General features: G+C 42.2%; 1 protein-coding gene across 2 annotated transcripts in view; it reads left to right on the top strand.

The window, feature by feature from the left end:
- Positions 1–17,688, top strand: part of SH3BP4 (SH3 domain binding protein 4) — a 67,651-nt gene extending 49,963 nt beyond the window's left edge. For both annotated transcript variants that reach the window (XM_069733309.1, XM_069733310.1), the window contains 3 exons: positions 8,005–10,361; positions 14,039–14,227; positions 16,283–17,688. In XM_069733309.1, the coding sequence (XP_069589410.1) occupies positions 8,005–10,361; positions 14,039–14,227; positions 16,283–16,507 (2,771 nt within the window). In that variant the 3' untranslated portion in view covers positions 16,508–17,688. The remainder of the gene's footprint in view (positions 1–8,004; positions 10,362–14,038; positions 14,228–16,282) is intronic.
- Positions 17,689–18,016: the final 328 nt, after the last annotated feature.

Here is an 18,016-nt window from a genome sequence, read left to right as displayed (position 1 = left end):
ACCATATGTTATTAGCAGCTTTGTATTCCCTCCATGCTCTTCTAAATCTCTTCACCTTGGATACGTTTGCAGCATTGTCAGTGACCAAACTGCGTACTAGACATTTGAATTTTTGTTCACATGTCGTTATAGCTTTTACTGCCACTTCTTGTAAGTATTCTGCTGTGTGTGCATTTCCTGACGTATCAGTTGTTTGTGCAAGGAAGACTTTACCTTCTTCTGTTGTTATACAAGCACATACAATAGGATCATTGTGGACATTACTCCACCCATCAATACTTAGGTTAACAATTTTACCCTCCAGAGCTGTTGCACATTGCTCCATTTCTCTCTCATACACTTGATCCAGCAGTTTCCCTGCAACATCAGCTCTGCTGGATGGACTGTATCCTGGTCTCAGTGACTGAATCATATTAATGAAATGTGGGTTCTCAGTCAGACGGAAAGAAGAGTTCGTTGCATAAATAAACTGGGCAATTTTTTCATCAATCAACTCTTTTTCTAATCTGCTAGTTCTTATCACAAACCTATCTATGGTGGTTCCAGGAGGTAAAGGTTTTTTCTTCCTTTTGCGTGATGGTGATATGTGGCTGTGGGTGTCTGATGATGATGCTGCTGCTAATGAAGCACTATCCTGGATGGATAACTCTGAAACTGTAGAACAGGATGATGGTGATCTTGGAGGTGGATAGTTTCCAGAATCCATGAATTCCCCTAAACAAAAAAAGTCAATGCTGTTATTTTATTGTTTATACAATTTCTGCTTATTGTACACAACACATCACTGCCCCTGCCCCAAAAGGAATATTTGTTTTTCTTCATAACTGTACCAAATGACAGTAACATGCAGTAATAATAAGAAATATAATTTTTCTCACACATGACAGTTCAGTCTTTAGAAATAGGATTCAATAAAAATGTTTACCAACCTGAAGATCCTGCCTGTTCAGAAGTGTTTCTTTGGTCATCTTCATCACCGCACTTCTCATGATGTTGCCTCATTCGCGCCACCAGGCCTTGCATCTCTTTGTTGCATCGTTTGCATTTTGCACGCATGCCTGCCTTACCGATAGGCGAAGGAGCTTCATTAAAATATTCCCAAACTGGGTCTCTTTTACGGCCTGCTGCCATTATAAGGAAAGAATGTAATAAACCTCAGATCGTACACACAAACATATCCAGAGTTGTCTGTCTGTGGCTATGCTGCAGTATTGTGCTCAAAGTTTCACTTTCATTTTCTTGTCTGCTTGCCCTTCCTCCTCCTCACACTTAGATTCACATTCTTCTTGTGTTGTGCAGATCTATTCCACTCCAAACAATCAGAAACATATTGTCTAACTTCTTGGACTTGGCACTGAAGGGGTTGATTCTGTATTCATAGGTTTGTAGAACAATAGGATTAAGGTCTTTTTCTCAACTCTGTTCATGTTGTAACATTTTTGCCGTGAAGAAGAGGCTGGGACCTCTGCGGAGTCCAATTCAGTTTTGAGAACTGCATAAGTAAAGCGAACGTCTGTGATAATATAGGAGAGAAACTGCCCACTAATCCTACAGAAACCTCTGGAAGAGCATGGCATTGTGAATGTTACACATATACAGCCTTTATTCTACTGAGTTAAACAACTCAGCTTTATCTCATGATGGAAGAACCTTTGGATGGTAAAATATTTTCCTCAAAAAGCAGTTTATTGAAAAAAATCAGTTTTAAATAAAAAAAAATCCGATTTAAATAAAAAAAATCCGTTTTTTTTTTTTTAAAATATGATTTTTATCCACCCTGGTTGTGGTATGTGGCTTTTTTTTTTCTTTTTTAAAGGGAATCTTTCAGCAGGTTTTTGCTATGTAATCTGAAGACTGCATGCTGTAGGGGTTAAAACATCAGAGATGTCTCTTTTATCAAGCTAAGGCTACTTCCACACTTGCGTCGTGTGCCGTACGTCGCAATGCGTCGTTGTGGAGGAAAAATGCATCCTGCAAATTTGCCCGCAGGATGCGTTTTCTCTCCATAGACTTGCATTAGCGACGCATTGCGACGTATGGCCACACGTCGCATCCGTCGTGCGACAGATGCGTCGTGTTTTGGCGGACCGTCGGCACAAAAAAAGTTCAATGTAACGTTTTTTGTGCGTCCGCTATTTTCGACCACGCATGCGCGGCCGAAACTCCGCCCCCTCCTTCCCGGACATTACAATGGGGCAGCGGATGCATTGAAAAACTCCATCCGCTGCCCCTGTTGTGCATTTCTTTTCACAACGTGCGTCGGTACGGGGCCGTCGCCATGTAACAGTAGCCTTAGAGGTTTTGTTTGCTTACAATGACAGTTTTTAGCACCAGGAGCTTATCATTGCTGTGATTAGCTGGTCATGTGAGCCCTGGTCCAACACTCCCCTCCTGTGATAGGCAGCTCACTGTCTATGGACATTGTGTATACAGAGTGTGGTGTAAGCAGAATTCGCTTTCTCAGCTCTACTTCATTCTAAATCTAAAAACTGTCAGAACTGCTGCACCCGGTAATCTAAGTCATACATTGTTTGGATTCCGCTTCTCTTTGCCTACATCAGGCTTCTCTCAGATGAGTATTCAACACAAAAAAGCAATTCACCCTAGTGAATAATGTCCACCAAACAATACAAAACCTATGTCAAAGTGAACAAGAGACTAAAGCATCAAAGAAGATTTAGAAGCAAAATTTATTTTAAATAAGATATAAAACCGAAAAACTGACAACAGAACTGTACAATATCATATTACAAAAAATAAGTGTAGAGAACAGATCCAAACAATATAATAAAAGTTACCAGACAAAATGTACAGCTATAATGAGCCGACTATCCAGACTCAATAAAGTGCTTGTGCAAAATATAGTGAATGGTCTTTCAAAACAGCAAAGTGCATTAAAGTCTTTAGAGAAATACTAGTAACAGTGTAGAGGTGATCTGTAGCTCACAGGGACTCCGACTCGGTGCACAAGCACTTTATTGAGTCTGGATAGTCGGCTCATTATAGCTGTATATGTGGGTTTTCTCCCCTGGAGTACATTTTGTCTGGTATCTTTTATTATATTATTTGGATCTGTTCTCTACACTTATCATTTTTTGCAATATGATATTGTACAGTTCTGTTGTCAATTTGTCAGTTTTTCGGTTTTATATCTTATTTGAAATGTTGCTTTTAAATCTTCTTTGATGCTTTAGTCTCTTGTTCACTTTGACATAGGTTTTCTCTCAGATGAGGTAGCAAAAATCTGGTGACAAATCCCCATTAAATGATGTCACACATTTGATCATGCATTGATGGGTTTATAAAGTAGTTTTTGGAGTGTGTGTATATAATATTCCAGCAATTTTATATGTCTATATGTTCAAAGAGAATATTCCACTCCAACAACTATTTCTTCCAACATGTGTGGGTGATTATTATTTTTTGTTACGGGTGTATAATCTAATTATACCCAGGGAGACAATATCCAGATTTACAAAGGTTTGTTGAGGTGATGCTTTAATTTATGCTTCTTCACTTAAAGGGGTTGTCGGGCATATTATTTTGATACTTTTACCCATTCTCAGGATTGGTCATCAATATCCAATATGTAGTCTGACACCTGCCTATCCCCATCATTTTAGTTTAGGTTGAATCGGCTGCACTCGCAGAGGTTTTGAAGTATGAATTTTTTAATTGTATAGGTTCAATACAAAGTTGTATACCACAACAAAAAAATAGATAATAGACAATGTGATATTAAGTAGTGCATGAAGTTTCGACCCCGTCCGGGTCTTTCTCAAACATCGCTAAAAGAAAGGTGGGAAATATATATAAATGATTATTATGGTGTACAGATGGAACACACAAGTTAGAATAAATGTAAAACATAATACCATTCCAGATAAGGGGGAAAAAAATAAATGCAAACATGACAGCCAGCAATGTATTGTAAGAATGTTGAAAAAAAATGGTGGCATTACAGCTATTTTCTTTTTTTTTTTTTTACATTCTTACAATATATTGTTGGCGGTCATGTTTTGTTTTTATTTCTCCTCATCTGACTTTGGATTCGTCCAGTTGTGCCAGCACCCCTTGCACTGCTATGCGCTTCCTTTCTACTCCCTATCCCCATCATTCAGCTGTTATCATATCCACAGTACACAGACTGGGAACGCAAAGCTCTGTACATTGAGTACTGAAGATCTACTCCTATTCTCTTCAAAAGGGGGTGCAGACTCCCACAATTCTGATATTGATGAACTATCCGAAGGATAATTGGAGAATCCCTTTTAATCATGATTTTAAGAAGGGATATATTCTCTTTCACTGTTGACGAAGACCCGACTCGTACATAGTCTGGTCTTTTCTTTGGTAACCTACGGATGCGAATCCTGGACGATCAAGAAACAAGACAGAAGATGAATCGACGCCGTCAAATTGTCATGCTGGAGAAGGATGTTCTCAATACCACATATGGAAAGAAGGACAAAGAAATCAATTTTTGAACATGTCAAGCCAGAGGTGTCATTCGGAACAAGGATCGCCAAGGTACGACTTGCCTACTTTGGAAGCATCATACAAAGACCGTAATCGCTAGATGACTACATCATGGTCTGAAGAATAGAAGGAATAAATGAAGAGCAAGACCAGCAATCCAGTGGCTTGATACTAAAAAGAAAATGGTGGAGAAGACCTTGGTGGATCCTCCTACTGATCTTTTATCCAGTTGTCATGGTTCAAGAGCGAGTCGAAGGCCATTAAAGGGACTCTGTCACCTGAATTTGGCGGGACTGGTTTTGGGTCATATGGGCGGAGTTTTCGGGTGTTTGATTCACCCTTTCCTTACCCGCTGGCTGCATGCTGGCTGCAATATTGGATTGAAGTTCATTCTCTGTCCTCCATAGTACATGCCTGCGCAAAGCAATCTTGCCTTGTGCAGGCGTGTACTATGGAGGACAGAGAATGAACTTCAATCCAATATTGCAGCCAGCATGCAGCCAGCGGGTAAGGAAAGGGTGAATCAAACACCCGAAAACTCCGCCCATATGACCCAAAACCAGTCCCGCCAAATTCAGGTGACAGGTTCCCTTTAACCCTGCTGTTCTGTTGGTCAAAAATGACCGACTTTGAACTTCAATATTCTTTAAAATATTCAAGATGCGGCTCTGAAACCCGTGGCCGACCGACCCATCCTCATTTAAGTCAATCAACCACAAGTTTCAGAACCGCATCTTGAACACCCCAAAAAATACCAAAGTTCAAAATAGGTCTCCCCAGACCGAACAGAACAGCAGGGTTAAATAAAATAATAATACCGTATATACTCGAGTATAAGCCGAGATTTTCAGCCCATTTTTTGGGGTTGAAAGTCCCCCCCTCGGCTTATACTCGAGTCATACCCAAGGGTCGGCAGGGGAGGGGAGCGGGGGCTGTCTAATAATACTCATCTGCTCCTGGCGCGGACCCTGTTTCTCCCAGTGCCTCAGCTTCTTCCTGACCTGTACTGAGCGGTCACATGATACCGCTCATTACAGTAATGAATATGCAGCTCCACCTCCCATAGGGGTAGAGCCGCATATTCATTACTGTAATGAGAGGTACCATGTAAACGCTCAATACAGGAAGAAGCTGCAGCGCTGGGGAACCAGGGACTGCACCGTGCCAGGAGCAGGTGAGTATAATGGGGAGGGGGAGCGCTGCGCGATATTCACCTGCTCCTCGTTCCGGGAGCCGCTCCGTCTTCAGCGACTTCTGCAGTGACGCTCAGGTCAGAGGGCGCGATGACGTGGTTAGTGCGCACACTCTGCCTGAACGTCAATGCAGAAGACACTGAAGATGGAGCCTTGGCCGGAAAGAGGAAAGGTGAATATTTAAAGTGCCGGGGGCCTGAGCGACGTGAGGTGAGTATCTGATTTTTATTATTATTTTTTTTTTTTTATCGCAGCAACAGCAAATTGGGCAAGTGTCTGTATGGAGCATCTTATGGGGCCATAATCAACGTTTGTGCAGCACTATATGGGGCAAATGTCTGTATTGAGCATCTTATGGGGCCATAACGTTTGTGCAGCATTATATTGGGCAAATATCTTTATGGAGCATCTTATGGGGCCATTATTAACCTTTATGCAGGTTTACATGGGGCATATTTTATTATGTAGCATCTTATGGGGCCCATCATAAACTTTAGGGAGCATTATATGGGGCTCCTGATTCAATATGGATATTCAAAAACACTTAACTTACTGATGTCTCAATTAATTTTACTTTTATTGGTATCTATTTTTACTTTTGAAATTTACCAGTAGCTGCTGCATTTCCCACCCTAGGCTTATACTCGAGTCATTTTTTCCCAGTTTTTTGTGGCAAAATTAGGGGGGGGGGGTCGGCTTATACTCTGGTCGGCTTAAACTCGAGTATATACGGTAAATATTCTCTTAAATGTGCTTTCCTGCCAGTAAATGTTAATTATTAAATAATCATTAGATTATAGATTAGGAATAGCTTGGCTGTTTATATCTAATATTGAGCAGTTTGCAGCAGCATTGCATGGACTCGCTTTTTATGTAGCAAGCTAAAATGTTGCGTTCTGTGTGAAATAGCCAAAGTGGCCCATTCTTCAGCATTTTATATTTGACCTTTTGACTAGTTAATTCATTTCCAGTTTAATTCTGAATATTCTGCCTATCACACGTGTACATTTTCCCACGTGTGTGAGGAGGGAATGTTATCACGTTGTCGTGTTTTTCTAGTATTCATCAAATTGTAATTGCCAGGTTCTCGGCATTGTATGTATGATCAACACTACAGAGATTACTGTAAACAGGATTCACTTTGTGTAAAGTGCACGATCTGACCCACCCCAATCACTGGCTGCTTTTCAGGTTTTAACGTTTACTTTTTTTTTTCTTTCCTATTTTTGCAAGATATTATTTTGCTTTTAATGCTCACTTATAATTGTTTATTTGCATACATTATTATTACTTCCATTTACCTTCCAGTAACTCACAAGGACACTTTTTTCCAGCAGTATAGCTCAGAACCCACAACATTTTTAATTCACAAGGTCATGTACACACACCAGCTCCAGATCTCTGTAGGAGGGTAATCTGTTTCCACTTATTTAATCTTTCATTTACCTTCCTCTCGGGGTGCAAATTGACTATTGATTACAGCCAATTTAGTCTACCGTACTTATTCCAGTGTTAAACTTCAGTAGACGAAGTACAAAAAGCAACAAAATAAAATTACCATATATGCAAGCAAAACCGTTCTAAAATAAAATGTCAATTAAAAATACCTATTGTCTATTTTATATTCTTAGTTCTTGGCTTAGGTTCTAAAATTACCCAGTAGACGCAAGGAAAAAGACTCGCACCACCGTTGTCCAATGTCCACTTTGGTACTCCATAGCAGCCAGTCCAGGGTTGTGTGAAGTTCCTCTGGCAGCACTGAAATGGCATCCTCATGGGCATCTCTTGTGATTACTTGGCCACCATGACATCACATGAGGCCTGATTCCTAGGCATCCTGCAACATCCTAACGCCACTAGCGCTAAGCAGTCCCAAGAGGTGCTGACCGAGAAGGTGTACACTACCCTGGTCTGGCTGCCACAGAGAACGGTGGTATTCCGGACTAGGGTTTTGTAAGCTTTTTTGCTCGTTTCTACTATCTAGTAACTTGTTAGGCAAATATCACAATTATGGTTGAGATGACAGAGATGAAGCACCCGATGCCCCTCACCAGCTGTTCATGCCAGAAGAGATCGGTGGGGAAATTGGTACACAGTGCGAAGAGGGCACGCCAGTCCGGAAGGTGAGGATATGTGAATGTTTTTTTTTTTTTTGTGTGTGTTTTTTTTTTTTATCGCAAAACCATATACGGTATTTATATGTGTGGTAAGATGCAAAAAATACCTTTTAGTTAACGATCTCCGAAAACAAATGTTTTGAATACTGAACTAAAGTTGGAGTTTATTTAAAGTTGTTCATTCTTTGTTTAATCTATTTTTCTTTATTTTTCAGTGTTGTCACCTAGTTCTTTGCGTGTGGACAGTCCTACATCCCTGGAGAATGTAAAGGAGGTGGTGGCTATTAAGGATTATTGTCCCAGTAACTTTACTACTCTGAAATTTTCTAAAGGAGAACACTTATATGTGCTGGACGCTTCAGGAGGTGAATGGTGGTATGCGCATAATACAACAGAAATGGGCTACATACCATCTGCCTATGTACAACCTGTCAACTATCGGGACTCCTGTCTTAGCGACAGTGGTATGATAGATGGACTGATGGAAAGCGTTGATGAAGGTGTTAAAGAGCTGGATCTATTAGGTGATTGGACTGATACACTTAATCAGAACTCTGTTAAAACAAATAACAACAACACCTTCTTACGGCCCGTTTCAAACCCTTTTCTGAATGGTCCAGTGAATGCCCCACAGAAGGTGGCCCCAGATTCTGGAAATTCAGTGGATTTGCTGATATTTGATCCATTAGCACCCTCATCTGCTAGCTCCACAGAAACAAGCAATGGTGTGTTTTCTGAGGTTTTACCACGTGCCAATCAATTCGATTTAATGGAAGAGCTAGCTCCTGTAAAGAGGGATAACCCATTCTTCCGGAGCAAGCGTTCCTACAGCCTCTCCGAGCTGTCCATTCTCCAGGCAAAGTCTGATAATCCAGCCATGGGTAGCTTTTTTGCTGGTCTCAAGTCCCCAGCTCCTGAGCAGTTCCAAAGCAGGGAAGATTTCAGAACTGCATGGCTCAATCACCGCAAGCTGGCCCGGTCCTGCCATGATCTGGACTTGTTGGGCCAGAATCCTGGCTGGGGTCAGACTCAGCCTGTGGAAACGAGCATTGTCTGCAGGCTGGACAGCTCTGGGGGTGCCGTGCAGCTGCCGGATACAAATATTAGTATTCATGTCCCCGAAGGGCATGTAGCTTCTGGTGAGACGCAGCAAATCTCTCTCAAAGCCTTGCTTGATCCCCCACTGGAACTCAACAATGATAGGTGCACCACGGTAAGCCCTGTAATGGAAATCAAACTTAGCAATATGGAGGTGCAGACCTCTCTGACGTTAGAGGTCAAAGTCTCTGTAGAGCTGCGATTTAATATACCTGCTCCAAGCGGTGTCGCCATAAAGTGCTTGCGGAGCGATGCTAAAGAAGGTCCTTACAACTTGTTGCCTCATTCCTACACATATGGTGACACCGTTCAAGTGAATTTGGAAAATTTAGAACCAGTTATGTACGTTGTGATGGTCGTTCAAGCCCAGATGATGGTACCACCGTCTACGGTGTGGCAATATGTTAACAAGAAGGTAACTGTTGGACTATATGGCCCCAAGCATATTCATCCTTCATTTAAGGCAGTACTTGCTATATTTGGTCATGATTGTGCCCCTAAAACACTTCTTGTCAATGAAGTAGGCCAGCAAATCCATGGGGTAGCACCAGTAACCTTACAGCTATGGGGGAAACAACAATTTATTCTTTCCAAACCTCAGGATCTCAAACTTTGCCTTTACTCCAACATGACCAACTATAGAGTGGAAGCCAGTGACCAGGGCAAGATTGTAAGAGGATTTCAACTGAAACTGGGAAAAGTCAGTCGCTTAATCTTCCCAATTAATTGCCATGACCCTGCACAGCTTTCCGACTTCACTCTCAGGGTGCAGGTTAGAGATGAAGTAGGTAACATCTTATCACAATACTGTGTACAAACCCCAAGGCCTCCTCCAAAAACTGGACTGAAAACCACAGGGCCAAGAAGATTTCTTAAGAAAAAAGAAATAGGAAAAATAGTTTTGTCTCCACTGGCTGTTACATGTAAGTATCCGACATTCCAAGAACGGCAGGTAACAAACCTAAAATATGGCAAATTAATAAAGACTGTTATGCGACAAAGTAAGAACCCCTACCTGCTGGAGTACAAAAAGGGAGATGTGGTGGCTCTACTGAGTGAAGAGAAGATCCGACTAAAGGGACAACTATGGAATAAAGAGTGGTACATTGGGTATTACCAGAGCAAGATAGGCCTGATTCATGCTAAGAATGTACTCGTTGTTGGAAAAGCAAAACCAAACTTTTTCTCTGGATCAGAGTTGACCACAGGCATCCTTTTAGAGCAGATTCTGCGACCTTGTAAGTTTTTAACCTATATCTATGCCTCTGTTCGGACTTTGCTAATGGAGAACATTGGTAGCTGGAGATCCTTTGCTGATGCCCTCGGTTATGGAAATCTACCCCTTTCATACTTTTGCCGCGTGGAACTGGAGCATGAGACTGAAAGAGTGGCATCGGTATTGGAAAAACTAAAGGAGGAGTGCAACAACAATGAGGGCAAGGAAAGAAAGTCCTTCCAAAAGGAGCTGTTTTCGGTAAGGCTGAGAGCTGAATTAAGTCTCTCCATCATTCTGCTTCTTTTTTTTTTTTTTTCTATTTGGGAGCTGTAGTATATTCCACTAAAATGTTATCGTTTAGCCAGTTTCGTCAACAGTCATTGAATTAAAACATTTGAGATTACACCTAAAGCTTCCAAGTGGACATAAGCAAAATATTTTGAGTTACTCCAGTCCACCTCGGTACTTCCATGGCAGCTAGATCAGAGCAGTGCAAACTTCCTCGGCCGGAACTTGAATGCTGGCATCCTGGGCACCTCTGTAATTAGGCCCTAGCAATGTCATGACCCTAGATACTAGGTCTAGTAATCCCAACTGAGTACCAGCTGAGGACGTTGGCACTGCAATGACCTGTTGCCACGGAGTACCAGAATGTGCAATGGATCAGGGTTTTATGATTTTCTTTTCATTCAGATCTGTTTGCAAACCATTTTGAACCATTTTTTTCACAACTAATTGTTTGATGTGCCTAAACCAGAAACCTTGTACCACTGTGAGCTAAACACATACGTGGCACTAATGTCTTCTTGTCTTAATGTTATCACAGCGCCTCAATGTAGGTAAGAAGAAAAAAAAAAAAAAAAAAAGTTCCCAAAAGTATAAAACTACTTTCACACATCAGGTTTTTGCCGTCAGGTACAATTTCTCGAATGTTGAAAAAAAACCAGATCCATCGCAGATTGTGAAAAACTGATGCGACGGATCCGACTAGCTGATCCAGCTAATTGGATCCCCCAAAAATTGGAACATGCTCAGTTAAAAAAAAAAAAAAATTAAAATAAAAAAATTGGAATTCGTCGCCGGATTCAGTCATTTAACGGCTCCGACGCCATAGGTTTCCATTGTAGCAAACGACAGACGGCGATGGATCTGTCGCTGTCTATTTGACAGGCGCAAATGTTACTAAGTCCGTTTTTTCAGGCCGCCGGAAAACCAATTTTCGACGGATCCTGCAAAAAATATGAGACCATCCGTCGCTAATACAAGTCTATGAGAAAAAGACTGATCTGGCGGCAACTTTTGCCGGATCCGTTTTTTTTCAGAATTCGCCTGATTGAGCCTGACGACAAAAAACTGATGTGTGAAAGTAGCCCAAGGCTAGGTTCACATTGCGTTAGCAGCAGCCCATTCAGCACGTACACTAACGGGCTGCTGCTAGCGCAAGTGCCTGCGCTACATCACGCTAGCTCCATCTGCGCTAGCAGTGACGGACCCGGAAACGCAGCAGCCAGCGTCTCGGGTCCGTCACTCAAATGACGGCACATCGCTAGCGCACGCCCATTGTGGGCGTGCGCTAGCGATGCGTTCGCCATTGCATTCAATGGTGGCGTTAACGGACTACGTTACACCGCGTTATGCCGCGGTGTAACGTAGTCCGTTTAACGTAGTCAATGAACGCAATGTGAACCTAGCCTAAGAGGTTTTTCAGGTTTTAACTTTACTTTTACACCCCCTCCCAAAAAAAATAAAAAATCTTGAATAACCCCTTCCAATGCACTGTCCGTGGTCTTTCTTGACAGGTTGCAATGGCGATGTCTCCGCCACAGAATGTGACCACTGGATTCAGCCACTGGACTCAGCGGTCTTGCTGATGTTAATGGCCCAATTTGGCCTAGCCCAGTGATTCGCTGCAGTGTTCACATGCTGTAGCTGGGACACCGGGGGAAGCAGGGAATCTGAAGCTGCAGGGACCAAGTAAGCTTGATTTTGTTATTTTTCTACAAACCAAGCCTTCACCTACAAAAAAAATAGTTTAACTATGGCCGATATTGGGTTTGCACAGGGTTTGTGTGTGATTGTAAAGAAAATTATCAAGCCAAAATCAAATATACTTTTGGTTCTTCACTATTTTCCAGACGTTTGCATTGTATTACTGTACAGTGATTACCGTATATACTCGAGTATAAGCCGAGATTTTCAGCCCAAATTTTTGGGCTGAAAGTGCCCCTCTCGGCTTATACTCGAGTCACGGTAGCGGTGGGGTCGGCAGGTGAGGGGGAGAGGGCGCTGAGGCATACTTACCTAGTCCCAGCGATCCTGGCGCTCCCCCTGCCGCCCACGGTCTTCTGTGCTGCAGCTTCTTCCCCTCTTCAGCGGTCACGTGGGACCGCTCATTAGAGAAATGAATAGGCGGCTCCACCTCCCATAGGGGTGGAGCCGCCTATTCATTTCTCTAATCAGCGGTGCCGGTGACCGCTGATAGAGGAAGAGGCTGCAGCACAGAAGACCATGGGACAGGCGGGGAGCGCCAGGATCGCTGGGACTAGGTAAGTATGTCATATTCACCTGTCCACGTTCCAGCCGCCGGGCGCCGCTCCATCTTCCTTGCGTCTATCTGCGCTCTGACTGTGCAGGTCAGAGGGCGCGATGACGCATATAGTGTGCGCGGCGCCCTCTGCCTGATCAGTCAGAGCGGAGAGACGCCGGGACCGGACGCTGGGAGCTGCAATCAAGAGAGGGGAGTATGGCTTTTTTTTTTTTTTTTTTATTGCAGCAGCAGCAGCGGCACAGATTTATGTGGAGCATCTATGGGGAAATATGAACGGTGCAGAGCACTATATGGGGCACAGCTATGGGACAAAAATGAACGGTGCAGAGCATATATGGGGCACAGATATGGGGCAATATGAACGGTGCAGAGCACTATATGGGGCACAGATATGGGGAAATATGAACGGTGCAGGGCACTATATGGGGCACAGATATGGGGCAATATGAACGGTGCAGAGCACTATATGGGGCACAGATATGGGGCAATATGAACGGTGCAGAGCACTATATGGGGCACAGATATGGGGCAATATGAACGGTGCAGAGCACTATATGGGGCACAGATATGGGGCAATATGAACGGTGCAGGGCACTATATGGCACAGATATGGGGCAATAATGAACGGTGCAGAGCACTATATGGCACAGCTACGGGGCAATAATGAACGGCGCAGAGCACTATATGGGGCACAGATATGGGGCAATATGAACGGTGCAGAGCACTATATGGGGCACAGATATGGGGCAATATGAACGGTGCAGAGCACTATATGGCACAGATATGGGGCAATATGAACGGTGCAGAGCACTATATGGAACAGCTCTGGGGAAATAATGAACGGTGCAGAGCACTATATGGCACAGCTATGGGAAAATAATGATCTATTTTTATTTTTGAAATTCACCGGTAAATGCTGCATTTCCACCCTAGGCTTATACTCAAGTCAATAAGTTTTCCCAGTTTTTTTGTGGCAAAATTAGGGGGGTCGGCTTATACTCAAGTATATACGGAAAGTGTTTTTGTTGTCAGATCTCATTAGACAAGATTGGTGTACACCACCAGTAGATGATACTTCTCAATTAGAAGCTCCTATAACAGGCTGTATACTGTCCTCTAATTGCAACATATCTTGCACTCTTTTATTCATTGGAATTTAGTGGATCACAGTTTAAATAATAAAATACCGTTAAAACTGTGATCCAATATACATCCTATAGGATGTATGTGAATTTATAGGTTTATTTGAACTATAATAAAAGTTAAATTTTACTACACATTCTTTCCCTATCTTCCTCCCCTCCCATACAAGATATGTACAGTGATTAAGCTTTTTACTAGAAACTGTACAAATCCTTTCCATTATGACCCTTCCGGCTTCTTACAGGCATTGCTGAAAATGGACTGCCAAGGCCTGGTGGTCCGCCTTATTCAGGACTTTGTATTGCTCACGACTGCAGTTGAAGTTGCACAACGTTGGCGAGAGCTGGCCGAAAAACTGGCAAAGGTGTCAAGACAACAGATGGAAGGCTATGAAGCTCCCCACCGTGACAAAAATGGAATCCTGGACAGTGAGGTAAGATGGATCAGAGAGCGTAGATCAGAGTGCAGGTCCAACACACTGATGTCCGAACACACTGGTGTCACATGAGGACTGTATAAGACATAAAAGCCGATAAATATAAGCAATCAAAGCTGTTGTACAGGATTAGACATTTATGACCGTTTCCACCAGGTGCCTCACCACAGGTGACTATAGATTGTCTGGCGTTGCAGCTCTACTCTATTGAATGAATTGGGCTGACCAATACTAGAAACAACTTGTGGCGTGGTTTTTGCCTATAAGCAGTCAGTATTTGTAATTCTGCAAAGCTTAACTTCTTTTAAGCCTGACTGATATTACGGCAAGTGAGATCACTGAGACATTCAGACTACTGCTAATTGGGGGAAAAGCAGTAGTGCAATGACCCCTAAATACATTTTATAAAAATTGGCCAAATTTTCACTGATTGCAGACTGAATTTACAGTATTTTTCAAAAGACTGAATGTCCTAGCATATTCGATTTTTTTTGTCCCACCAGTCATAAGCTCTGGGTTTATCATCAGAGGAAAAAAAAAACCAATATGGCTGATACCATCTGATATGTCCCAAGCAACAGATTTTTTTTTTATAGCTTATACATAGCTTATTGATAGATAACTTGTGCTGTATACTGCAATACTTTTTATATTGTAGTATAAAGTAAAAATGACAGATGTTTAATTTAAAAAAAAAAAAAAAAGTTATGACTTGAAATGACTCCCTTCCTCCTCTCCCCCCTTTTCCAAATCCAAAATTAAAGAAATCTAAAGAAAGTTATAATAGAGCATTTTAGGTATTTCCACATCTATAAACTCCACTCTATCAAAATGGAATACGGTAACTTCAAAAATATTAACTTTCACAGTAAAATGTTTTGAAGGCAAAAACAAAATCAATTGCTAATTTTTGTGTGAAAAGATGGCAATGTGAATGTTATTACAGAAAACTGGTGCACAGGCTTTGAAGTTTTTCCTTCTTAAAGTATAAATTTTTAATATTCAATGTCAAAAATCATCATAAAATTTTTTCAGCAATTCAACTTGACTATTTTTCTTGTCTCATAATTAACTGTATGGGCTTCTAGGCCCTAATAGTCTCTACTCACCAATACAGGAGCACTAGCTAATAATTCATTGTAACTTGGCAGTGTGGGAATTTATCATGATGTGCCGGCTGCGCTCATGGAAAGGGTGCGATCTGGCGAGTACAAACAAGGTTTTTTGTTTTTCGTTTGTTTTTTTTATTCACCTACGCGCTTTGGCTCTGCACCTGTGCCTTTCGCAATGTAAAAAAAACAAATGACACATTTTTATTTACTTTTAAGAAAGGTTCCGGTCCAGCACTGAAACGCATTGGTGAAAAAAAAAAACTTTGCTTATACTTTCCGTGAGCGCAGCCGGCACATCATGATCTCGCCTTTTCCAATGCTCTCATCCAGCCACGGGGCTGCGGCTTCTATACGTGTAGTGTCCTTACCCAACCCTTACAGGTAAGCGCTACCATCACACTCACCCCCCATCTTGTTCCTTAAGCCCCCGTCACACAAAGCGAGATCGCTAGCGAGATCGCTGCTGAGTCACAAGTTTTGTGACGCAACAGCGACCTCAGTAGCGATCTCGCTATGTGTGACACGTAGCAGCAACCAGGCCCCTGCTGTGAGATCGCTGGTCGTGTCGGAATGGCCTGGACCTTTTTTTGGTCGTTGAGGTCCCGCTGGGTAGCACACATCGCTGTGTTTGACACCTTACCAACGACCTCATGACAGGACGTCCCGCATTGAGGTCTGCTAATCGTCATGAAATAGCTGCCATGTGACATCGTTGTACAGGTCGCCGCATCGCTGCTGCATCGTTGGGGAGATCTCACAGTTTGACATCTCACCAGCGACCACATAGCGACGCAGCAACGATCCCTGGCAGGTCGTATCGTTGTCGGGATCGCTGTAGCGTCGCTAAGTATGACAGGGCCTTTACGCTACTGCCCTATCTGTATTTGTCCCATCCAGATCTTCTCAACCATTCAGTGTAACGCTCTTGTTTTGTTCTCAGGCCATGTGGAAGCCAGCCTATGATTTTCTTCTTACGTGGAGTGCGCAGATTGGGGACAGTTACCGAGACGTCATCCAGGAGCTGCACACAGGCCTGGATAAAATGCGCAGTCCCATCACCAAGAGGTGGAAGCATCTCACGGGGACGCTCATTCTTGTGAATTCTTTGGACATCTTGAGAGCCAACGCTTTCAGCACACAGGAGCAGGAGGACTGTGTCATCTAGTCGGCACATTGCTATGGATGGACTGAGCACAGAATGCCCGTTTTTAATGCATTAATTGTTAGACTTGGACTATTACCGTCAGATCTTTAATGTTGTGAATTTTGTACTATTTTGGCACCTTTAATGCCGTGTAATGTTCCAGTGAGCTGATGTATATTAGTGAAACAGATTAACGCCTCCATTGGTAAGGGTTACATCTGCAACTATTTAATTTTTTTAATCCATGCAGACCTATTTGAGTCTGTACACTGGGTGACCCTGGCTTTTAGTCCCTGCTCCTCTCTTGTTTGTTCTGTCTCTAGGGATTGTGTACAGTGTAAATACATGGGGATGGTTTAAAGACACAGGGTGATTTGGGAGCCGGAGATTTAATCCTCCGGACTCCGCATAAATGGTTTCAGAAGGAGCACAAATGCATTCACTTCTTTGTATCCTATCCTTCAGCGTTTCTTCTCCGTAGTTGTTGATGGCCTCCTTGCACAGGGTCATTTGTGACTTCTAGTTCATGTTCTGCATGGATTATTTTATACGACCTTCCCCTTTTGGGTTATCATCTTTTTTTCTTTTTGTAACCTTTTGATTTTATGTCTCATTTTGGCTAATTATTGTCTTGTAAATATGCAGCTTTGTCCCCGAATAATTCCCCTAAGTGTATGTAGGACATCTAGCGGACAATCGTTTGTCACATGTGCCTGTTTAAAGCAATACATAGTGGGTTTAATCTAGGCAGAGACTTGCTGGAGCTAGATGCCATTCACCGGTGCCCTCCAATGCAGTCTGATCGGGTTATCACATCGAACGCCTTGACCTGGAAATAATAAAACACTCTGCCTGGTTTTGAGTTGATGTTTCAGTCTCAATCTGACTTTTTGTAACTGGTCCACCGGTCCCTAGGACCTGTTAGTGTTTTTGCTGTGCCTTATCCTGTTGTATTAATATAAAGACTGCACTTCTCCCAATAGACAGATGGGCTTACAAGTCTCGCTCACACCAGCCCCCCATTGTCCCTTCATTGCATGTCTGCATAGAAAAAGGCTTTTACTACTGGAAGATGTTGGCTAGGAGCAGACATGTCCTTTTTTTTTTCTTTTCACTGTTCCTTGTAAATTTATTTCTGACAAATTTCTAACTACCTCGCATTCATTTCACATGAGTCTAATAAAAGTCTAGGTCAAAGAGTTGTAAGATGCAATGTGTATTTCCTTTTTAACTTTCTGGGTATTGTGGTTAAATGCTCAAATAGAAAATTAAATGGGAAAAAAAAATAGATCTATCTACGGTATATCTATTGCCTATTTTTTTCACTTTTTTTTTTCGAGAAAGAATATGAATATTATTTACACATATTTTGTTCAAAGTGCAGAAGAATGTTATCCGTGTTTTATCCAGAAAATTCGGATGTTTTTTTTTTTTTTCCTAATTGTAAACCGTGTGCTTTTTAAAAAAAATTATTTATTTATTTATTTATTTTACATCCGCGAGATCCATTTCCATATGTACATGATCACA

This window comes from Ranitomeya imitator, chromosome 7 (assembly GCF_032444005.1).
Source record: "Ranitomeya imitator isolate aRanImi1 chromosome 7, aRanImi1.pri, whole genome shotgun sequence".
In the NCBI taxonomy this organism is placed as follows: Eukaryota; Metazoa; Chordata; class Amphibia; order Anura; family Dendrobatidae; genus Ranitomeya; species Ranitomeya imitator.
The sequence above is the reverse complement of the archived record's forward strand: the minus strand, read 5'-3'. Positions and strand labels throughout refer to the sequence as shown.